At 40.7% G+C, this 25,174-nt stretch overlaps 1 protein-coding gene across 2 annotated transcripts in view; it reads right to left on the reverse strand.

The window, feature by feature from the left end:
- The window catches only part of LOC149235958 (uncharacterized), a 242,057-nt gene extending 232,821 nt beyond the window's left edge, over nt 1–9,236 (reverse strand). The window contains exon 1 of one of the 2 annotated variants that reach the window (XM_089461485.1): nt 9,004–9,236. In XM_089461485.1, the coding sequence (XP_089317611.1) occupies nt 9,004–9,067 (64 nt within the window). In that variant the 5' untranslated portion in view covers nt 9,068–9,236. The remainder of the gene's footprint in view (nt 1–9,003) is intronic. The other variant, XM_089461486.1, reaches the window with a different exon arrangement.
- Between the last annotated feature and the right edge of the window lie 15,938 nt (nt 9,237–25,174).

Consider the following 25,174-nt stretch of genomic DNA (forward strand, 5'->3'; position numbering starts at 1 on the left):
AAAGGGCCAGAAAGACTACGCAAAGGGTGGCAGGGCCTGCGTGGGTGACACAGAAGGTCAGAAATTTGACGCAGAGCAGCAGAGGGCTGACGCAGGGGTTCCAAAGCTATGCAAAGTCCAGCAGGGCTGACGCAAAGCCTCAGAGAAGCGTTGGAAGGATTTTCGTGGAGCAGACTTGCTAAATATCTGCTTCCGAAAAGAGGTATTACTGCCAAATAGAAATCTCTGTTGGGTGAGCCAGTTTGGCACCCTAGTTGTACTCAAGAAAGTTGCTTAATAATAAAACCCTCAGAACTGTTGCACCGGTTTTCCCAAGTTGGGTTTTTCTGGGGACGATTGTCCAAAAATAACGGTGTCCCTTGTGTGTTTGTCTGTTATTTCAATTGATATTTGTAGATGAGTTGAGACCGCATTTGTGTTTATTTTCAGTATTTGTATGGTTAAATAACTTCTTAAGAAATAAACAAGTAGGTGAAATAAACCAGATAATGCAGGAAGAATTTCTGAGGTGTTAGACTTAGAAATTTCAACACTGGCCATAGTACGTGACACATGGAGAACATGGTGTCCACCCTCACTCCCTCTTAACCAGGGAGGAGATCCTCACTCCCTCTCAACCAGGGAGGAGATAACCACAACCCTAAGATTATCGCAAAAATACTCATCATTTTCCATGAAAAGGAACTTCATCAATGCATCGGCTACTTGTTCGTCCTATGGAGATCCATTGTAGCTTCTCGGCTCCTATCTGCATCACATCATAACAAGCTTCGACCTTCCTGGTTTTCTGACAATCTTCATATCGAATCCAATGTGTCATCAAATAGTCCATCATAACATTTTATAGAGCCAAATTGCTTCATAGCTAATTGTACAAACTTTCATGTTCTCTTCCTTCACAGTGCAACAGAATTTTGCTTCATGCTCTATCAAGAAATCATACCAACTTCCAAGTAGATTCAACCATTGGTAGTATAAGTATTCATCATCAGCACTGCCAACTCAATTGATGTGTCCTTGAATCGAATCCAATCAGCTCAAATAATGACGTATCCATCCAAGATCTTGCAGCTCACTCTCTCCAGCTGATGTAAGTGAACTTCTTCTTTATTAAACCTTGCTTTCATGCTACCTTCAAATTGACTTCTTTGATGCATACTTCAAAATGCTTTGTTCGTCTATTGAGATTCAGAAAAATCTCTGTGCTTTGCTACATTCTTCCAATTCTTCCATCTGCTAATAAAGCTTAGATAGTTACTTTTTGAGGAAGGTCAACTCCCTCTTAATCTTAGACCTTTGCTAGGGTTTACAAACCCTAGATTCTCCAAAGTCTTCAAGATCTGCCATTTAAGAATTGCAAATTCTACAAGCACACTACAGAGTTAGTTGCAAAAACCCTAAAGATGTTATTAACAAGCCTTTTATGAGATGAAGTTCATTTCATTCATTGATCACAAAAATCTATATGCAAGGAAACACTTTGAATGCTAACATATCATCGATCTCTAATATATCTATGCATAGCCTTTTATAATATGTCACTATAAGGAAGCGTAATATCATTAGCTTACCCTTTATGTTTATTTCTAGATGTCATCGTGACCCAGAAGACTTAGTATTTATATGTCAAATAATTGACATAGGTCATGAAAAGAACAGAAATTCAACGTACCTCTTTAACCTTACCTGTCCAACCTTTCTTGTTCTCCATTTTTGCCTTTGAGTATCGTATCATAATATAACTTTCTTGGGCTGCTACAAATAGATATGCTCATAGTGAATTCAGACTTCATACCATGATAACTCAAGTTGATTCTTCAATTATGTCCATGAGAATTCTTTTCAAATTTGTTCAAAAGAGGTCTGCAACTATGTCTTCATATGATCTCCAAAAGGTTCGCACATCAATCTTCTACTATGCTACTCTTTGCTTCAAAGATGCAGCCTTCAGGCTTCTAGAGCAAGGTAAATATAATGGTCTAAACACTTCAGACTATGGTCTATTTTACTTCATCCTTCAATCCTTCCCTTAAGTATGAGATAATGGATAGACTCCTTGTAATGTCTATCACTGTATAGTAAACTTCAGATATCAGTTAATGGTTTGCCATAAGGGCTGGGCCCTTTTCATTGATTTAGGTCAACTTACCATAGAGTGTAACCTTCATGGATTTGTGCCATAGAGGAGAGTATGATCGCAGACCTTTTAGGTCTTAATTTATACAGATACCATCTTGAACTAATCACAATCTTAACCTTGTCATATTCAGAGATTTCATAAAGATGTTGCTTCAAATTTCGTTGTCTTTCTCCATCTAGAGAGTTCGTACCTTTTTACTTTTGATTACCTTACCAAATTCCTTGAGCGAATAGCCTAGTCTTTAGTCTCCAAAGGTAGTCTTATTTCAGATCAAAGGTATCTGAGTTGATGAGTTTAATTGAGAGATGTGATTGTACTATATATAGTTTCTTCCACAAGCGAATGGATGCTCTTCCACATAATTCAAAGAGATGAAACTTGCTTCAGTAGTGAAGAGGTTTTGGATGTCTGCCTTGAATATGTCACAAAGATGACAAGCTTCTGACCTTTGCATATAAATTCTGTCTTACTCATAAATTACAGAGTAACATCCCTCAAATCCTTATTTAACCACAAAACAATGCACCTCAGGACCTCGCATATAATCATAGTGCCTTATAAACGCATTTAGCGCCACAGAATTTGCATTCTTTCACAGAGACATTTGAATTCCTGGACTTGACTAAAAGAAATAGGATGCCTTTCTTCATGTTTATCATAGATGCCTTAAAGAAATGTTGTCACAAAGAATTTTGTAGACCATGGTGTCATAGAAGGTTTGAATACCACCACAGAATGTTTGACTTTGTCCAAGGTTCAGACTTCAGATTTCAAGAAATTTGGATACCATTCCAGAGATAGGTAATTTTCATTTTTGCTTCTGATCTTACAATAGAAGTCTTGGACTTCTCTTCTAGGTCTCAACCTAGACTCTTCTACGACTCGGCCTAGTTATCATTCTCACAAACCTCTGGAAGTAACCTTAACTTTGAACTTTAAGAACAGATTGTAAAGGTTTCGAACCTCTTGGACAAATGCTATGGATCTCGGACCACTGTCTCAATCTTGGATATAGACCTCAGACTCAGATTTATGCAACAAATTTGGGTTAACTCACAACTGAGCTCGGATATGTGCTGCAGACTTTGATCAATGCCACAGAACTCTGTTCAAGTCACCAGAGAATTCGGATTTGTGTCTCAAACCTAGATTAAGCCACAAAACATTGAAATGATGCCACAGAATTTTGTCACAAGATGAAGTAGGCTTTCTTGCTTCTTCGATCTTCCTTAGCTCTGTTACCCTGTTGAGAAATCAAGTGTAGTGAGATTAGGCTTGATTTCTCTGTCTTGATAATTACTTGTGAATGTTTAATGTCTTCTTATTACTTCTTAAGTGTTCTTCATCAAGCAATTATACAAATGTTTGGTCTTTCAAGAAAAGCAAAAAGACAAGAAGCACAAAAATTAGGCTCCAAGCCAGGGAGAAACCTCACAAGGGGTAAAACCCAACAATCCTTCTCTTACATAATCATATCAAAATGAGATATCCAAGACCAAGACCAAAACTACCACCAAAAATGCCAAGTCAAACCATCCTCCAAGTTACCTCCAATGTTAAAGATAATGATGGTCAAAATATTCTAAATTTGGCCAACTCCTGAAATTTCGACCCCTGAAATTTCGGGCCTGCAGTAGCACAGAAAAATTTGGCCTTCAAGTCTGAAATTCGGTCAAGAAAAATTATCTCTTCTTTGACTTCATTTCTCTCTCCTTTGACTTCTGCTTCTTGTCCTCCTTCGCATGGTTTAGATGTACTTCTTGTTGGATGATTGAATTGATGTCACAAGTAGGCTGAACTGTCCTCTTATATATAGCTATACAGGAGGTCAAATAGGTGTCTCTTGGAGGCCCAGGCTGACTTGTCCCAAGGGAGGGTCGACTTGACATTTTTGTAGACTTTTGACTCAACATAAAAATCAGATTTCTTTTCCTACAAATGTCCAAGTGGGACATGACTCAAATACATTTTTCTTTGACTCATAATAAATTATTTTTGACTCTTTTTGACTCTAAAAGCATGAAGAACATGATTTGACCAAAATAAAATATAATAATGAATAATATAATAAGTACATCAATGATATATTTTTCAATACAATATGAAGATCGACACTAGTTACAATTTCAACAGAGCAGAAGCATCAAAGCGCGGTTATCACATTGACACAAATGGAGAAGCATTAAGCATGAGAGAGGACAGCCAGCACACAATTAGATGAGGTATGCCTTGCATGAGGACACTTGGAAATTAGCCGTGGACGAGATAGCATAGGACTAACAATTTGTTGGAGAGCATGCCATCCTGGAGGAGGGGTGTTAGGCCCTAGAAGGTTCATGTTTGTAGGACATTTCATCATGGGGTTTGAATAAGCCTTGGAATAACATTTGTACATCCTTGTATTCTAGAGTGTTCCATGTGGAGTTGCTTTGTTGGCTACTTCTATGGACATAAGTCCTTGTTTTAGGTTAACCTTCCCCACTTGTAGTGTATATAAAGGAAGGAGAGAGTTTTTGTTATTACATCATCATTGCACTTTATTCTATCTTTTTAATTGTTTTGAACAAGTCTTATAGGAAGCCATTGGTGTTTGATATGTTTACCCTAAAATGGCATGAAGAAGAGAGAGATGTCACGGATGTTCTTAGAGGGTTTTCTCTTGTGAGACACGAGGATTTGTGCCATGCAAATATTTAATAATCCCTTGAGTAGAACATGACACAAGTGGAGTGGATGGTTTGTCTTCTAGAGCTAACACTCGGATGATATTCCAACCTTGTTCTTCTATGTTGCATGATGACTAGGGCAAGATAATGGACAGCCTCGTTAGATGATTCTTGAGCTTGGTGTAGTGCCATGCTTGGAAGACTTGTTTATTGTACACTTGATGTCTCAAGGAACTCTTGGTGTGTGCATTCATGCAAGAATTGGAGACCTAGAGTTTGAGGATAGGATGTAAATATGGATTTGGAAGCTAGCACTAATTTGCTAAAGTTGTCTGGTTATATGCTTGAGTGCAACATGGCTAGGGTTTGTTAACCATAAGAAAGACAAGAGTTCTAGTGTGGAGAGATTTTGTAAATTTGTAATACAAGCTTGGTGAAAGGCCAAAGAGGATTTGCCAATGTGTTTGCTAGCTTATTGAGGATCTTTGGTGGAGCAACCAGCTTTGGTTGGGAGTTATTCTTAGCTAGGAGGAGTTGGCGCCTAGGGCTGCCTTATGGTTTACCTACTGTTTGGGGAGCTTGAATTCTACTAGCTTTGTGATAATGCTATGGTATGTATTTGCATTTCATCTTATGTGCATATGTGTGTGTGTGAAATTTCAGCTGTTCAAATTTTGTGTACTTGCAGATCTGAATTTTCAGCTTATGTTACCTTCATGATTGAGTAAATTGTAGCCCTGGTTATGCACAGGTTTGACATAACATACAATTTAATTGGTGAAAATATTTAACACATATCTGTAAAATGAGAAGGCAGACTTACTGCTGTTATAAGACATTTCAGATCTGTTATATGTTTGGAAAGGGTGCCTTAGGGGCTGTAGCTTTAAGGTCTTGAAGTACACTTGAATGCTAATATTTTTCTGGCCTGCCTTGTGAAGTTGGGTTCGATAGAACTGAAATACTGCTGCTGTAAATTCATATTTCAGATTCAGTCCCAAGGCTAAAAGTTCATAGGAAATAGCTACAAGAAACCTCAAGGTTGAGATGAAATTTTGGAATTTGCATTAATCATCCAATTCTTGAAACCTTAGCAAAACCCAACATTTCAGCTAGAGAGGAACACATTGGCAAAATAAGTAATTCCTTTGAGTTGGAAAAGCTCAAAAATCAAACAAAACTCCACATTTATTAAGAATCTGATTTTCTTATTGAAAATGATGTGAACTTCACATTCAGCAACAAATGACTTTATAATGTAATCACCATTATATTTCTAGGTTTGGCTGGGACTGACCTTGTACACATAGGCTTATAACCCTTCTTTGCGAAATCACCCTAATTCTTGAGTTGTGTATATATACACAACTCTCATTTGTAGTTGATTGTCATGTGATTTTTTTTCATTCTTAATAAAGTGATTGTCTAAGGGTGCCCATCAAATGTTGCACTCTCTTGTGCTTGGGTTTATTTCTCTCTCTAGCACACTTGTTTTTGGGTTTATGCTTTCTCTAGAGTTGCACTCCTCTTGGCTGATTTCTCTCTCTCTAGCACACTTGTTTTTGGGTTTATGCTTTCTCTAGAGTTGCACTCCTCTTGGCTGATTTCTCTTCAAGTGTTTCTCTGCCCTAGCCCTGGTTTATTATTCTCTTTGTTGAAGAATTTGGGTTTGTGTTGGTTCCTAATCTGAAATGGGGCACTAAAGGCTTCTTGTCGGCTTACAAGAACCTCTCCCACTCCAAAACTTATATATTCCCAAGATCTATGCTTATAATTGATAAATGTGGAATTAAAAGAACTTGAAATAGGTGCATGCTTATGTTTGTCATTTATTGTTTATGTGTTTTGAGTTCATTTGCTTATGCTGAAATAAAACTCAAATAACAATAAATAAAAGCAGCAAATAAGCAAACACATGAGACAATAATGTAATATGGAGTTCACCCTGATATCTTGAGCTACATCTCCTTGAGCTCTAGTCAACTCGACTAGGCTCTCTGGGATTATGGTAATCTTTCTTTCCCAGGTTCCACACTCAACTCCATTGGTTTACACTAAACCTATGGGTTTAGAATACCATCTATCCCTGGCCGTTTGGCTCTTGGCTCTGGCTCTCAACTCTGGCTCTCACTCTGGCTCTGGCTCTGGCTCTCGGCTCTAGCTCTCGCTCCCGCTCTGGCTCTTGCTCTCAGCTCTGGCTCTTGGCTCTGGCTCTCAGCTCTAGCTTTTGCAAACTTCTGGGTTCACTCGACCTCCAAGCAGCTCCCGTTAGCTGAGCTCTTTGATTTCGCTCGACCTCCAAGCGACTCAAAGCTCCCTCACTTTCAATTGTGCTCTCTGGCTTTTATGAGGCATCCTTCCGGCTCTGTGGCTCTCTGTCTGTTTCTCTGTGTGTAATCATCCCTCTATCTCTTCAACTGGCCCTCTAGCTCTCTGGCTCTGCGACTGGCCATCTAGCTCTATGGCTCTGTGCGTATAACGCATTCCTGTTACAAAATGCCCGCTTACAGTGTGGCACAGGTGATTCAGGAACAGGGACAGTTTACAAAGGAATCGGCGGCCCTTTTCTGTGGCCTTCACTCCCGAAATAGCCAAATAACGGAAATACACAGGAAACGCACGAAAACACATCATGGGCCTTAAGCCCGGACTTCAAATAATATGAAATCGTGTTTATAATCCCATCGGGTCCGCCTTTGGTCGCAATATCGCAATTGCACAGGCAAGAGGTCAAAACCATCAATACACGGGAAATACATAGAAAATCCGAAATTCTGGATTTCAAATTATATGCAACCGCATTCATAAACCTCATCGGGTCTGCGCTTTGTCGCAAGTCGCAATCGCACGTCGCATTGGCATTGGCTCCTTGTATCGCTGATTCGCTGATCGCCAATATCGGCGCATCGCTATCGACCCCAATCGCATATCGCAATCGCAATGGCCCCAGGGGTCTTCCCTTTGAATGTGCCGATCGCCAATCGTCGATTAATCTATTGGCGCTATCGCTACCAGCCCATCGCATCGGCATATCACTATCGGCGTGGGTCTATGTTTTTGCTCCTCTAATCGCCCGATCGCCAATCCGCCGATCGCAATCGCTCTATCGACTCACCCGCTTTCCGATATCGCATGGCAGCCTACCTCCGATGTGATATGTCGGAGATCACAATCGGGGATTCATAAGGCATGCAATTAAGTCCTCCCTTTGGCTTTTTGCGATGCGATAAAGCAGTAATCGCATATCGCAATGCCTTAAGGCCTATAGTTAAGTCCTTCCCTTTGGCACATTTGCGATGTGATATAATATATAGAGCCTGCCCTTTATGCCTTTGCGATGCGATATTTATATAAGGCTCCGCCTTTGACCCTTTTCTTTATCCGACTCGGATTTACAAAGGGTTTGTGCCATTTAGCACCTTTTACCTCTTATATGAAGTCTTTTAGACTTAGAGGTTTATCCAAGATCCATTTTGGATCAGTTCCATTCAATTCTCTCACTATTTCTTGTGAATCTCCACAATTTTCACAACGGCTTCAGAGGTCTGCACTAGCTACTCATCAATTTTAAATCGTCACAGTCCAAATACGTACCATTTTGATGATCGCAATACAAATGAACCAGGGCAGTCTCCAAATCACCTTTTTCCCAAAGGATCCAACAAAGCCAATGGAAAAAGGAAGGGGTGTCCCAGGGCTGAGCATCAAATTCCAAGCCAGCGAACAAGGCCTTTGCAATACTTAATGTAGATAGATAGATACACTGATTCTGAAGCGACATGAAACTGATATGATGGAGATATAAACTAAATGAACAATTTCCCTAACTGGGCACATCAACCTTCCTGATCTGGGTTCCTACACAAATGCATTGCTACAAGAAAAATGAGAATACTGATGCAGGTGGCAATATCCATCATGGGGCCAAATCCATTTAGTCCAGGTCCATACTCCCTACCAAGAATTCCACAACTGGTCTGGGCAAATTATTGATGGATAGCATTCGGCGAAAGACGATCACAACTTCAATGTAACTGATTTAAGGGACTGGGCTGGTCGAGTAATTAAATCAATTGCAGCCCAAATTAGAACTGGAATCAAACTGATCGTGTAATACTCGATTCAATGCACCTACTTCGCATAGGGTAGAAATTTTTCAGAACGAAATAACATTGAATAACTAAATGCAGCGCGTACCATATGAACCAAAGAAGAGAAGCGATCCAATTGCTGCTAACATTCCGAGCACGACTTCATCCATCTGCGCATGTATGTCTGTAGTCAGTCTCTAACAGCAGGATCACCAACGGGTGGAATCCTGGTGGGTTTAATATAGGCCTTCTTGCTTTTAGCGTCGCACAAGCCTCAGCGGGAATTGTCACGTACATTATGCGCTTCAAAGGGCCACTCAAGTAGCCCGGCTGGATTTGTCGTGGAAGAGACGAGGCTCTACGTCTTTATGTTTTAATCAATTTCCGATGTTTTGTATATATATTATTTTTAACAATAATAAAATAATATTTTTGAAAATTGGGTTTATTTTTATTGAGCAGAGGGTTATATGATAAAATATTCTTTCTTACTTATGGTATTTATTTTATTAAAAGGAAATGAAAAAAACTATAACTTACAGGTATTAATAATGATTGAATCAAGATCAGATATTTTGATTTTGTTTTAGAATTTAGGATATAGTTTTTTTAATGATATTGAAATTTCTCAATGTTTAACATATATTAAAAATAGATTTAATCCAAAAAATTAAGCATTTAGATTGTGCAAATTATATCGCTCAAGTCAATAAATTTTTATGGAAAATTGATAGAAAAATATGTCAAAATATTTAATAAATCTTGATATACAAATATAGTATATTAAAAATATAGAAAATGTTATTATTGTTAAAAATATAATAATAAAAGTTTAAAAAATTTAAATAAAACTTAAAAGTATCACATAGAATAGTGTATTTAATTTTAATATCTGGTTAGCAATGCACATTTTATTAGTTTTTTTTAAAGTTCATGAGCATTTCAAAGTAAATAAAGTTTGTTGAGGAAAGATCACATGGTTTGTGGTGATGTTTATGGCATCAATATCAACCAAATGCACGAGCTAGCCTATCACTCTCACCCTCCATGATACAAAACCAAAGAAAAAATATTAATAACACATAAAAGAAATAGTGGAAAAGGTTTTCACATTGTGAGATAGGTCTACTTGCATCCATATGTTTAGGTTTATGCTTGGTGTACGTTTTGCAAGACCAATACATCTTTCATCCCATTGCTAAGAGAAATTTCTTCTACTAGAGTTAGCTTGGACCCATTCCAAAAATAAGCCCTTATTGTTAAAAATATAATAATAAAAGTTTAAAAAATTTAAATAAAACTTAAAAGTATCACATAAAATAGTGTATTTAACTTTAATATCTGGTTATCAATGCACATTTTGTCAGTGTTTTTTAAAGTTCATGAGCATTTCAAAGTAAATAAAGTTTGTTGAGGAAATATCACATGGTTTATGGTGATGTTTATGGCATCAATATCAACCAAATGCATGAGCTAGCCTATCACTCTCACCCTCCATGATACAAAACCAAAGAAAAATATTAATAACACATAAAAGAAATAGTGGAAAAGGTTTTCACATTGTGAGATAGGTCTACTTGCATGCATAACATGTTTGGTAGTCTCAACGGCTACCAACCAAATCCATATGTTTAGGTTTATGCTTGGGATACGTTTTTGCAAGACCGATACATCTTTCATCCCATTGCTAAAAGAAATTTCTTCTACTAGAGTTAACTTGGACCCATTTCAAAAATAAGCCCTTATACACAAGTAGTGAAGTAAGTCACCATCATTCTTTTGATCATATATGTATGCATGAACACCAATAATGTTTATATTATGGAGTAAGTCATCATTATTCTTTTGATCATATTTGTATTCGTGAAAACTAATAGATAATTAGAGCATGATTCACTTTATATTCACTTAAGTCCATAAGTAGTAAAGTAAGTTGTCTTTAACTCACTCTTAACCATAATAAGAAATATATTAAAAATACTATAATATTAATAGAACTATTTATTAACTTTTAAAAACAACCATTTTGAGAAGGAGATTCATCCAAGACTCTATGACTATTCACAAGAGAGCTCAATTTGATCACTAGCATTCCTATCTACAGGTAAATAACCAACTGAAAATGCTTAATTTGATCACTAGCATTCCTATCTACAAATAAATAACCAACTCAAAACTATAACCGCAAGTTTTTTATTTTCTTTTATTATTTATGATTTATGTAAATAGAAAATATACTAATATATTTTACTTATATTCATTTTAATCCCATCATACACAACATAAATCTCTTATTTAAATGAACTCAGAAATTGAATGTATACTTACTTCCTATACTAAATCCATTAATGTTAAAGAGAAGAAAGCAAATCAAGGCTACTATTAGAAGATGGTGAGTGTTGCTGCAAAATTTAGCAGGCCTAGGAGAGGGATGTCCTGCTAGGCTAAAACTAGACTAAGTGACAATAATGGGGTAGTGGCCCACTATCACCATAGTCAAAATCCCCTGCTCTTTACGGACATTCATTGATGGGAGGAGTCTCAGTCTATGGAAGGTCACCTAACAGGTGCTCTACGTTTGAGGTGTAAGGTGACACAAAGAAGTCTACAATGGAAAGACACAATTTTAGGCTCAAGGCTCCAAAAGGAGACAATACACTTTCCTTAGAAAGACCAATTATAAACAAACCAATACTTCGGGATTAATCAATGAGTTAATAGTTGGGGTGGCGAAAGGTCCAAGTGAGGAGAAATGGTTTCTCGTAATGATTTTCAACAAGAACAAGGCACATGAAACCCACGAGAAGCCCCGAAGTTGAAGCTTAATCCAAAACTAGGGTTAGTTGAGGGTTAATAACCAGGGAAAAGATATTTATGGACGAAACTAAATTAAATGCCTACCAAAATGAGGGATTTTGTGGCAACCACTATCCTCTTGGAGTTTAGATTCTCCAACTCCAAAATTTCCTCTTCCTTAGGAATTCACACCAAGCCCTAACTTGGTTGCTTAACCTTAAAGGGGTAGAATTAGGGCAAAAAAAATAAGAGGGAAAATTTATGGGTAAAAGTTAAAGTGATCACCACCAAAGGAGTGTGAGTGCCTTATTCTTGGGTGAGTGGAGTTGATCATGTGATAGGTCAACCAATAAGTTTCCAAGGAGGCTGAGATTTTGATGCCCTAGTAACAAAAATTTGAATAATTACCTATGCAATGGATAATGGATTTTTCATGGGAGAGCTACCAAGAGTTCACTAATTGGACAATTCATTCACATGTTATATCAATAACTCATGTAATAGATCATCTAGATAGCATTAAATGTCTTCAACAAATTAGAGCACAATTAGCATAACCTAGAATCAACATTATTACAAACACTAGACATGAAGAAAATACATTTTCAACAATTAGGTGCACCTACAAGATAACATGCAAAGATTCCATCCATTTGTCCAAAGAATAGCTCCAAAGATAACCAAAATTAGCTCCAAATATCAAAGTGCATTTATAGATCCAATCTCTACCACAAGAAAAGAGGATCGAAATTTCTCTAAAGAGAGAGGTTGAAATCTCCAAGTGTGCAATGATGAGATACAACAATGAGTTATTCCTTTACTTATATGAGGAATTCAGATCCTTTTTTTAGCCTAATGCCCCTATAAACTATAAAGTAATGTGCAAGAAACACCCTAGATCACAAGCCGACCGAGTAGCCTATGAAAAACAAAATAACTCTCCACGTGTGTTATCTGAAATAGAAGAAAGTGTTGACGTCATGCAAGCGTATCCCTTTTAAGGTTGATGTTGAGGGCAATGGGTGTCATCATGTGTGTTGAAGTCCTCTAAAATCAATCTCTAGGGTTTGGCCCCTAGATCTCTGACATAATCCATTTGTGGACCCCAATTTTGGCTTTGGGGCACAAAAAGTGGTCTTGTGGATCTCCAAGTGGCAAAATGCTTCTCTCTACTCCAACGTTGAGGTCTCTCAAGGTGTTGCTAGCCCTCCCATGTCTCAATACGTGAGACCATCATCATATGGGCCCTAGATTAGTTGCAATCCCATTATATCAGTGCCGAGTTGACTGGGGGCATGCTAGTCTAGGTGCATCATCCCATAAAATTCAACAATGTGGGGCAAAGTGCTGGAACTCTATAGTTGTTGGAGGTGCCCAAGGATGCAAGTGATGCTCTGCAACTATTTGGAGTCCCATGGCTCTCAACACCTCACTTGTGGGTGTCAATATGTCCCTCTTGAGGACCCAGACCCTAGTTATGTTGTCCAGATCTATAGATGGAACCACTTGTTAATTACACACAATATCTAGTGTTGTAACTTTCACCATTAGGTACATTTAATCATTATTGCATCTAAGTGAACCAAGATTGGAAGTAATGGGAAAATTAGCACTTCATATAAGGCTTCCCTTCCAAAATTATGGCTTTGGTCACGTAATGGCGTTACCTCCCTAGGTAGGAGTGGTTAATAAGCAACCCTATTAGGTGTTCTCAACCCCTAAGGGGAGATGACATGTCCTTGGCCCACCTTTCAATTGATAGACACCATATGAATAGTGATGGAACGAAGGGGAAAAGACTTCATGGCCAAGTGACATGATCAAAGGGACCAACCTGATGGGGACCCTCCTCTTGGGTGTATAGATGTGAGGAGGGAAAAATTGTGGATGCATGAGTTAACAATTCAGCCTTTGTTTTTTCACCCCTCTTATGTCTTTTACTTTTTATTGATTTTTCTTTATATTACTGCTCATAGCTCAAAGGGTAAGAGCTTTCTTTGTATGATGTATAACAATTATTACTCACTTAAGGATGGGGCATTTCATCGCCCATCAGGGGTTGGAACATGCAAGGGTTCCTCATATTTTATGAGACAGGGTAACATTGGCCTAGGAACCAAGTGATGGCCATATAAGTGAGGCAAAGCTCATGGTTGGCTTTTGCCACGTGCTAATTTGGAATTCCCCAACCATCTTTTTCATTTTGAATTTTCTTTTTTTTTACTTGTAGCCATCATACAATCTTTTTGTTTCTTTTAGTTGCATCAACCTCCCAAGGAAAAATTTTGGGCCCTACCCATGCATGAGAATGTGTGGGTTCCAAAACCCAATGAACCAGTGGTCAGTTGGACCTGAAGAATGGAAGTGGAAAAGGGGCTTGTAATGTAAGATGGAAAGTGGTAAGTATGGAGCAAGGAGAGATGGGGCTATAGTATCTCAATCTTGGTTTCTTAAGTAGTGCCCCTTCTATACTCGTTGGGACATCAAGGAAGGTCCCATTGGACTAGGATTGAAAATTAAGCCCTTGTTTAAGGTGAGGGAACAAGATCACAACCAAGACCCTTTTTTCTTCGAATTTGCCCCATAATCCATGCTAGTTTCCCAAACAAAAACAAGCATAAGCACCTAATTGCAAAATGAATAAAGTACCTTTTGTTTAGAAGCCCACCTTCCAACATGTGCTCTTGTTAGATGGGCGAGGAACATATGGCTGATGCAAGTGGTGGAGATGTGAATAACACATTGTCATTAGCTACTAGTGGTTGCTAAGCGTTGTTGGCTAGCTGACTAGAAGAGGTCATGGGAGAAAATTTCTCCTATGAGGTCACCCACTTTGGTTGGGTAAATAATGAGTTTAGAGGGTTTGAAAGCATTGGAAAAGAGGGATTATCCATAAATATTGAATGAATATAACTAAGAAATTTAATAATAGTGATACTTTGCCTTACATGTCTTATCCTCATCAATCATTCACTAGAACTTTGGACTCACCCTACATTCTCTCAACTAGCTTAAACCTTCTTTGACCTCTTAAAAAAATAATAATGTAAAGGTCCAAATGGATAAGAGAACTAAGAGTCTACCATTTTAAACTAAGCTTACCAAATTATGTTTTATTATAAGATGCCCAAAATTCACATATTATATATGCAGTAACAACTACGATTCTGAGCTGCGCGCGCATCGATTAGGGCAAGAAACGCAGCGGGTTGAACCGCCGCCATGGACGCTCCAGGGGGCGGAGAGGCCTCTCCCCCCCCTCCATTATCTGCTGAAATCGCATTCAAAAAGCTCCTGACCCAGAAAGGGAAAAAACGGCCAAACCCTGAAGTTCCAACGTTTATCAAAAAGCTTGAAGAAATACCAGAGATCGCGCTGCCTGAAGAACAACCAATCAAAATAGCTCTTGCATTGGCGGACAGAGGATTGGTCGGGCAATTTATGGGTCGCTGGCCATCAACAAAATCGACAGATGAATGGGTTCAACGAAATTGGAGGCCTCTGCTGAAGAACAGCGTGATCTGCTATGCTGTCGGCCGAGGATTTTTCATCTTCGAATTCACTACCAAGGAAGACCGTGATCTGGTGTTCAGAAACGGTCCGTATTTCATGGGAAACCAAGGCCTTTTCCTGAACAAATGGACCCCTGATTTCGATCCTTCAGTCGATGTTCCAAAGGAGGTCCCTGTTTGGGTCCGGCTCCCCAACCTGCCGATCCACTGCTGGAGCTACCAATCTCTTCAAAAGATTGGAAACGGGCTGGGTCGATTCATTGACAAAGCTGATAATAAAGGCCAATACACCTGCGCAAGAATCTGCGTGGAAGTTGACTTGGAAGCTGGTCTACCGGAAGCCATTAAACTCACAGTGGGAGATTGGCAGCACTACCAGAAACTGGACTACGAGCAACTGCCCTTCAAGTGCAGAATCTGTCATGAGCATGGTCACTTCCAACGAAACTGCCCTAAAGCCCCACCAAGGGACAAGGCGGAAGAAGAAGGATGGAAAGAGATAAAAAAGGGCAAAGTAATCTCAAAAGCCACTGAACAGACAAAATCTGGGACAATGGGGAACCCCCAGGCCAATTCTCAGAATAAACCAATCACAAAAGAAGGCCCCCCTTCAGCTGAAAAGGTGAATGTAACAGAGAATCAGGAAGAAACTGAAGACCAATCGAATAAAATGAAAGAAACCGAAGAAAACTCTCTGGATCCCCTAGTAGATGCTGAACAAAGGGGAACCGAAGGGAATGAGGAGCACATCAGCCCAGCCTTTGATTCAGGGGAAGAGTCGGAAGAGAGAGACACCGAATCAGATGGATCACAAATCACTCCTATCAAATCAACTAGGGGACGAAAATCCAAGAAGAAACAGAGAGAGGAGAAAACGTATCTGGATGTCCTTCAAGGCTCCCAGAAAACTCTAAAAGGAATGATGAACACCAGATCCGGGCGCAAGCAGAGCAGGGCTCCAAAAGGAGCCACCACCTCCCAAGGCAGTAAATAATGAAATACGTCTCCTGGAACTGCAGAGGGTTAGGCAGCAGACTGAAAGAAGAAGCCCTGAAAGACATTGTTAGGATTCATTCGCCTGAAATCCTTCTCATCCAGGAGACAAAGATGGAGGATATTACGCTCCTCCAAACTAGTAAGACATACTGGCACAAAGGTCCCGGAAGAGCTGTCAGCGCAAGGGGAGCCTCTGGTGGGCTTGCCTCCTTCTGGGACAGCTCAAAATATGAACTGATTCAAGAAGAAATCTGCTCTCACTGGATTTTCATCCAGCTCCTTCACAAAGAGTCTGGGCAACAAGTAAGTATGTTTAATATTTATGCTCCGGTCCTTCCAGTTGAGAAAAAATTTTGTTGGGACTCGCTTCAGTCCTTTCTTTTACTGCACAAGCCAGGAAATATCATTATTGCAGGTGATCTGAATGTCACTCTTACCATTGATGAGAAAAAGGGGGGCTCCCCAGTAAGGGATCCAGCTAGAGAATGGGTGGAAGACGTAATGTTAGATTGGGATCTTGAGGATATCAAGCCTTCTGGCGGAAAATATACCTGGACCAATAAAAGATTAGGGCCCAACCACATAGCTGCTCGTCTGGACAGATTCCTTGTCCAATCCTCTTTCCTCTCATGTGGCCTAACTGCCTCGTCTAAGATTCTCCCAAATTGCACATCTGACCATAAACCCATCAGTCTCGAGCTATCCCTTGATGGAAACCTTGGCCCAATACCTTTTAGATTCAGTCCCTTGTGGACTCAGCAAGATGGTTTCCAGGACGTGGTTTCTGAAGCTTGGAATCGACAGATCCTGGGATCTCCTTTCTATGTGTGGGAAGAAAAATTGAGGGGCCTTAAAAGAAAACTCAAGGAGTGGGCTAAAAACCTGAAAACACCCACTGCCAAGAGAAAAGAATCCTTAGAAAACCTTGCTGCCCATCAATCTGCAATGGAGAAATCTGTTATATCTCAAAATCTGATTCAAAGAGAAGTTGAGCTGCAAAAAACTCTCCATAGAGACAGTAGGGAAGAAGAGGAGTACTGGAGACAAAAATCCAGAAACTTATGGCTGCAGGCTGGCGACAAGAATACCAGTTTCTTCCACAAGCAAGCCGAAGCTCGCAAGCAATTTAAATCTATATCAGAAATTCGATCCCAAGACACAGTGGTCAAAGATTTTGAAGGCATCAAAAGTGTTGCTTACACATTCTTCAAAGAGCTTTATACGGCTCCTGAAAATCCTCCTTTAGACCTCCAAGCCTACCCCTTTGACCGAATCCCTCATTGTGTTCATGAATCTGTCAACGCTATGCTGACGGCTCCGATCAGCATGGATGAGCTCAAGAAGGCTTTGGACGGCATGGAGCCAGATAAAGCTCCCGGGCCTGATGGGTTCAATGCCAGATTTTTTCAATCTTGCTGGTCTACTATCAATAAAGATCTTTTGAGAATGATCAGGAAATCTCAAGCCTGTTCCAAGATCGGAGGCAGCACCAACTCGGCCTTTTTGGCCCTGATCCCGAAAGAGAAAGGAGCTACGGATTTTGGCAGATTTCGACCCATTTCACTATGTAACACCAGCTACAAACTGATCACCAAAACAATAGCCAACCGTCTCAAGAATGTTTTGCCAGATATCATTCCGGAAAATCAAGGAGGTTTCATCAAGGGGAGAAAGATTTTGGACAATATTGTGCTGGTGCAAGAAGCAGTTCATTCAAGTTGCCAGCGAAAAGAAAAAGGCATGGTGATAAAGCTTGATCTAGCAAATGCTTTTGACAGGGTGAAACATGATTTCCTCTATGCTGTTATGAGGAAATTGGGCTTCTCTCCCTCCTTCATAAATTGGGTGAAAGCCTGCATCGGCTCTCCATGGATTGCGCCGCTGGTTAATGGCCGCTCAACAAAGTTCTTCAACGCATCAAGGGGATTAAGAAAAGGTTGCCCGCTCCTTTACGCTATTCAACCCTCTGTGCTTAGTTTCCAACTTGATAGCTGTCAACAAATCCAGACTCTGCCAGGACTCAGAATGGCTTCCAATGTTAAAGACATTAACCATGCCCAATTTGCCGATGATACTCTGTTGCTTGGAGGAGCGAGCATAAACTCTGCCAGATCCTTTAAGAAGGAGCTGGACACTTACAAGGAGGTCTCGGGCAGCAAGATAAACTACCGCAAAAGCACTATCTATGGATGGAACTGTTCGGTCAAGGAACTGGCTGATATTGCCAGGCTCTTAGAGATGAAAGGAATTCAGACCTGGGAGTTTCTAAAATACCTGGGGATACCAATCTTCAAATCCATTCCCAAAGTTGCTCATTGGATGCCCATGCTTGACAAACTAAAATTAAGAATTCAAGCTTGGGGAGCCACTTGGCTGAACAATGCGGGGAAGGTTGTCCTGATGAAATCCGTTCTCACAAGCATGCCCCTTTATCAACACTCCATTATGCTGGCTCCCAAAACCTTCATCAGTAAAATGGACAGTCTGCTGAGAAGATTTCTATGGGAAGGGGGGGAAAATAATGAAAAAAGACTCCATTTAGTTAAATGGGACACTATTAAAAAACCAATGCTGGAAGGAGGTCTTCAATTAAGAGATCTGGGTGCCCAGAATCTCTCTCTGGGCACCAAAATTCTTTGGAATATTGTTGCTGGAAAGGTGAGCTGGAGTAAGAGAGTGTTGTGGAAGAAATACTTCAAAGGACAGCGGCTGAGGTGTTTGGACCAGCCTCCAAAAATCAGCAAAGGTTCTCCGATTTTCAAACTCTGTCTTACTGCTATGGAACATTTCAGTCACAAACTTTACTGGATACCAGGTAATGGGAAAAAAATCAGAATCTGGGAAGATCCAATCCTAGGTGAACAGCCTCTGAATCAGGTTGAAGGACTGACAAACATTAAAAACTGGCTACAATCCAATAACCTGAACACCCTGTGGGACATTTCAAATTGGACAAATGACAATGGACGACGGTGGGATAGCTGGTACTTGGGAGAGATCCCCCAAAGGCTGCAGACTGAAGCTTCACTTCTTATAGACAATCTTCAAGGAAAATCTCCAATCAAAGCAACAGTTAAAGACAAAAGAGGGTGGGGCTCCACCTCAGGCAGCTACACAGTTTCAGAAGGATACAAAAGCATAACAGCTACTACTAATGTCCCCCCTGATCCTACTCAATGGAGATTTATTTGGGCCTTTCCTTCGCTTCCCAAAATCGACTTTTTCTGTTGGACGTTAGCCCATAACAGCATTCTCACCAGAGATAATCTGAGAAAACGCGGAATGGAAGGGCCATCCAGATGCCCTTTGTGTTTGTCAGAGGAAGAGTCGGTTAACCACCTGATGTTACTATGCCCCTTTGCCCGTGAGGTCTGGAGGGGGGTCCTGAGATCAGGAGATGTGGAGCTTCCTGGTAACATTCCTGCCCTGCTTCACAATTGGGTCAAATTGTCCCCGTTCAATCTTACAAAAAAATGCCTCCTCAAAACAGCCTGGATTTGGATTCCTAAATTTACCTGCTGGAAACTGTGGTTGGAGAGGAACAATAGGCTGTTCAGGGATGAAAAATGCAATTCTAGCAAAATCATCATAAAAATCCAAGCTTTACTGGGAGAGACATTGGACACCAAACATGGTTTAAAGAATGAAGCAGCTCTGGACAATACGGAAGAGATTTGGTTCAAAGAACTTGTTCCAAACTACGATCCCAAAATCATACCTCCAGCTATCCATCAAGCTAACTGGGAAATTCGCCTGGAAGAACAGGAGTTTATCAAATGGCGGTCTGCTTTGGGGGAACACTGTCTTTTCTTCGACGGGGCCTCTAAAGGCAACCCCGGAGCTGCAGGTGGGGGTGGGGTTATTCTGAACCCGGATGGTTCAACTGAAATTCGGTTCCACTGGGGGCTGGGCATCGAATCCAATAACAGAGCAGAAGCTCTGGCTCTGTGGCAAGGGCTCAAGCTGGCTATCAAAAGGAATCTGCTGACTTTGTCGGTCTTTGGAGACTCCAGGCTGATTATACAAGCATTGAACCTCAACTCAACTCCTTCGCAGATTCAATTAGCCTCCATATTCAAGAAAATCAAGTTAAAGCTGCTCCAATTCCGGAAAATATCCTTTTTTCACATTCTGAGACATCTGAACAGTCAAGCCGACCTGGAAGCCAACCTGGGCTCTACCCGTTGCAGAAGATCACTGCTAGTTAACTCAGAAGAATCGACTTGCATTATCCCTTAACTGTCGAATGGAAGGGACTCTGCCTCCAAAAAAGCGTGCTTAAGGAACCAACTAAATCTGCAGGGGCGGGATACGAACGAGGAGAGCTTTCTGTCCCTGAGAAAGGCATTAAAATCAGATTCATAAACATTGCTACCCATCTGGACGTTTGGGCTCAAAGAATGGTAGCCAGAAGCGGTAAAGGATTGACCGCAAACAGCAGAGAGAACCGAGCTGATTCAAAGATTGGGTTCCAGGTCTCACTGGACTGTCAAGCCATCAGATGGGCGAACATAAGTTGGACTCCGGGCAGAGGAACAGAAGCGTCATCGGTTGGGCAATGGAAATTCTAGGACTGATTCACCCTCTAATCCCACTCCAGCATAGTAAAAACACACAGGCTCTCAGATCTGATGAAGCACTAAATATGTGGATCGAATTCCCTATGTGATGTAATTTCAGTACGCGGCAGCTGTTTTTCCGCTTAATAAAATCCATACCCGTTAAAGTCTAAAAAAAAACAACTACGATTAATGACCCCGCTAGGGGTGGAAGGAAATGAAGATTCGGCTTGCATTGAGTAGTAGCTCTGCAATAAAACAATTTTTACTCCTTTGGTCAATCTAATCATTCCAAGTATTATTGGTATTTCCACATCCTTATGATGGTTTCAGTTAACATATGGTATTTCTACTTCACTTGGAATTTACCAATAATGTGACATAATATTTTGCATAATGAAGTCTTAGTTAGTAAACTTTTTTGCATGTACATGGACATTTGTGAATCTATCCATTCTAGTTATTATTGATATTTCCACATCCTTTTGATTGTTTCACTAAACATATGGTTTTGATCTAGGTGGAAATTGGTGGCCACACGCCTATTGCACCTAGACCCCCCAGTCAGTGTCATATGTTTCCTTGTTCATTTCAGCATTTACTATTTTTAGCATTTTTTTGAGTCCTGAACTTCCGGAGTAGTTTGACCCCCTAAACGCCATTCTTTTAGGGTCTGCACCAAGCCCATAACCTTAGGAAGGGGCCTACAACATAACCTATAGTACTCAGAGAGACCTTTCCAACAAGGTATCATACGCGCCAAACGGAGATAATATGACCAAGTTACGACCCCGGGAATTTGGCTACCTAACTAACCCCAACAGAGCCCACAAACTCTTGGTGTTACATCTCCTGGGGTTAGGTTTTTGGTTGTTTAGGGTTTTCTCATGTTTTCCAATAATAAATAGGCCCTTGAGCCTCATTGTAACACAGTTTAGAGGCATGTAGCCGCCACATCTCTTCTCATAGATAAGCTACCATCGCTCGACCTGTCTTATTTCCATTATGTTTGTAAGTATAGTTAAATATTTTTCTATTAATGAAATGAAGTGTTTTTCTGTTGCATATCTATGTTTATGATTATATATGTAAGTTGTTGTGTTCCTGTTTAAGTTTGGATCAATGGTATCAGAGCGGTCTGCTCTTTCTCTGTTTTTCTTTCCATGTCCCCAATGAGCTCAGGGTATAAGGAGTTAGGGGTTGATCTGGTTAAACCATTTCAAGATCATCCTCACAAAACTCGATGACCTCCCATGGTGAAATAAAACAAAGACGAGGGGGTAGGAGATCCTTTCAAAATGTTGCTTGAGGAAACCCTCGAGTGATAAAGGGATGCGATGATGGATAACTTTGCCTAGATCCTTCGACGACTACCCATAGGCGATGCATCTTCATCCAGCAGCCACTCTGGAGGTGCCACTCCTTTTAAGGTACAATTTAACTTCGATATTCCCATATTCAAAGGCTTGATAGATGCAGACGTCGTAGATAAATGGTTAGATCTATTGGAAGGATATTTTTCAGTCCATGACTTTTCCAATTGGGAAAAGATTACTTTTGCACTTCTTAAAACCACCCCACACGTTAAGGATTGGTGGGAAACCTACTGTGAACAAAAGGATGAGAGTGAAACCTCGTTGTTTTCAGTTGTGCCCACTTGGAATTATTTCTGAGGCACCGTCAAGGAACAATATTACCCTGTGGGGAGCTATGAAGACAAATACATAAAGTGGACCATGCTACGGCAAGGAAGGGACCAAGATGTGTCAGAGTTCACAAATACTTTACATACCCTTCGCACGAAGCTAGATATCAAGGATATTGAGCAGCATTTGGTGCTCAAGTACCGTGGTTGTCTACACAAGTACATCCAAGACGAGATGGATTTCTTTGATATCTCCTCACTCGACACGACGTATCAGTATGCTGTCAAGATTGAGCAGAAGTTTAAACAGAAGAAGCGGGACTTTGGATCTGTGAATCCAAGGTAAGGAAAAGGTGCCCCCAAACCATAGAACAAAGGACCAAGCCAAGGCGATGCTACCCAGGACAGCCCGCCGAAGCTGCAAGCAAAGAACAACACCCCAAAGATGAAGAAGGACATGGGAAAATGGTGTGAATTCCATAAGAGCTCCACTCACAATACAAGTGAGTGTCGGGCCAAGTAGTCACTGGTGGCCGAGCTGAAGGCTTCCGAATCAAACATAGGTTCCGACTCTGAATTAGAACCCGATAAGGGAACTAACAAAGGGAAACAAATCATTGATGCAGAGCCCAGTGCCACCGTGGCCACCACCAAGATCTAGAAGATTGAGCCTGAAGATCCAGAGGGGGGGGGGATGCCTCTTCCACTCAGAAATGTCGGTGAAGGGTTCTCCGCTACAGTTCATTGTTGACAGCGAGAGCCAAAATAACCTCATTTGAGTAGAGGTCGTGAAGCGGTTAGGCCTAAAGACTATAACACATCCACAACCGTATAGCATTGGGTGGCTTCACCAAGGATGAGATCTCTGTGTTAGCCAGCAGTGTCGCCTTCCCTACAGCATCAACCCCTTCACGGATGAGGTATTGTGCGATGTTTCTCCTCTTGAAGTTTGCGATGTATTGTTAGGACAGCCATACTTGTGGAAGTGACATGATATATATGAGTCTAGACCTCGCTCTGTGATTATTACTTTGGCTAATAAGTTGTATAGGATACCGTAGGTAGCCCCACCTACCACCATCTCTTTTATCACTGCAAAGTAATGCAGTAAGATTGTTTCCCAGACCAGGAATTTTTTTCCTTATGATTCGTTCCCAGGGCAAGAAGAAGGTTGTGGCAACGGTTTCCAGGCATGGCTCCTCTACACAGTAGCAACAGATGGACAAGGTCATGGAGGAGTACAAGGATATTTTCGCCTCACACATAGGGGTACCTTTGCACTGTCAAGTCAAGCACTCCATCGATCTGACCCCGGGCACGCCCTGCACAATGGACCAATCTATCGACACTATGTTCTGGAGAACAATGAGATCAAGAGGCAGATTTAGGAATTATTGTAGAAAGGGCACATCAGTGCAAGATCATCACCTTGTGGGAGACCAATTGTATTGGTACAGAAGAAGGATGGGTCCTAGAGGCTTTGTATTGACTATCGGGCATTGAACAAGATCATTGTTCAGAATAGGTACCCAATCTCACGGGTTGATGACCTTCTAGACCAGCTCAAGGGGTTAAATATTTCAGAAAGATTGACTTGAAGTCAGGTTATCACCATGTGCCTATTGAACCCTCTGATGTGTGGAAGACTGCCTTCAAATCCAAGGAGGGCCTTTTCGAATGGTTGGTCACGCCATTCAGATTAACAAACGCCCCTGCAACCTTCATGAGATTGATGGACGACATCTTGCGACCCTTCACCAATGAATTCATGGTGGTGTATTTAGATGACATTTTGAACTTCAACCAAAGTTGGGAAGAGCACCTCCACCATATTTGACAGGTCCTTCAAACCTTGCGCCAACACAAGTTGTGTGCTAACTTGGAGAAATGCACCTTTGGCCTAACCCAGGTTCAATATATGGGGTACATCATTGATGAGTAGGGTGTACATGTGGACCCATCCAAGATACAAGTCATTCGGGATTGGCTAGCCCCAACCACTCTAATAGAGCTCCGCAACTTTTTGGGTCTTGCCAATTTCTACTGTAGGTTCATGTTTGGGTTCTCTCATATCACTTGGCCTTTAAGTCAAGTCACCAAGGGTGGAGCGAAAGCAAAGTTTTTTTGGTCAGAAACCCAACAACAAGCGTTCTCTGAGTTGAAGAATCACCTATGTTCTACACCAGTGCTCACATTACCAGACCTGCAACAACCATTTGAGATTGAGACAGATACCTCTAACTATGTTATTGGGGTGATTCTTACTCAACATGGCATCCAATGGCTTACCACAATGAGACACTTTCAGACATAGTCCGAAAGTACCCCACTTATGACAAAGAAATGTATTCCATTGTACATGCTTTCCGTCAATGGAAGCATTACATTATGGGGAAGGAAACAATCATCCACATAGATCACCAACCTCTACAGTTCATACAGACACAACGGAAGTTGCAGAATGATTTCCATAAAAAATGGTCCACCTATTTACAACAGTTCCATTTGAACATTTAGTATAATAAAGGCAACACCAATAATGTTGTTGGTTGCCTCAGCCGACTATTGGTCATAACGATGATCATTGTGCTCGACTCCCGTGGGCATGAGACATCGAGGTGGCTGCATCTTTACAAGAGTGATCAAGAATTCAGCAGCATATACCAAACATTCCTGGAAGGGAAGCAATTTCTAAATTTTCACCTTCATGATGCATTATTATGCCACTTGGGACACATATGTGTTCCTTCAAGTGAGCGTGCCAAGATG

This window comes from Pinus tabuliformis, chromosome 8 (genome assembly GCF_031772625.1).
Source record: "Pinus tabuliformis cultivar Carrire ecotype Pingquan chromosome 8, CPIR1, whole genome shotgun sequence".
Lineage (NCBI taxonomy): Eukaryota > Viridiplantae > Streptophyta > Pinopsida > Pinales > Pinaceae > Pinus > Pinus tabuliformis.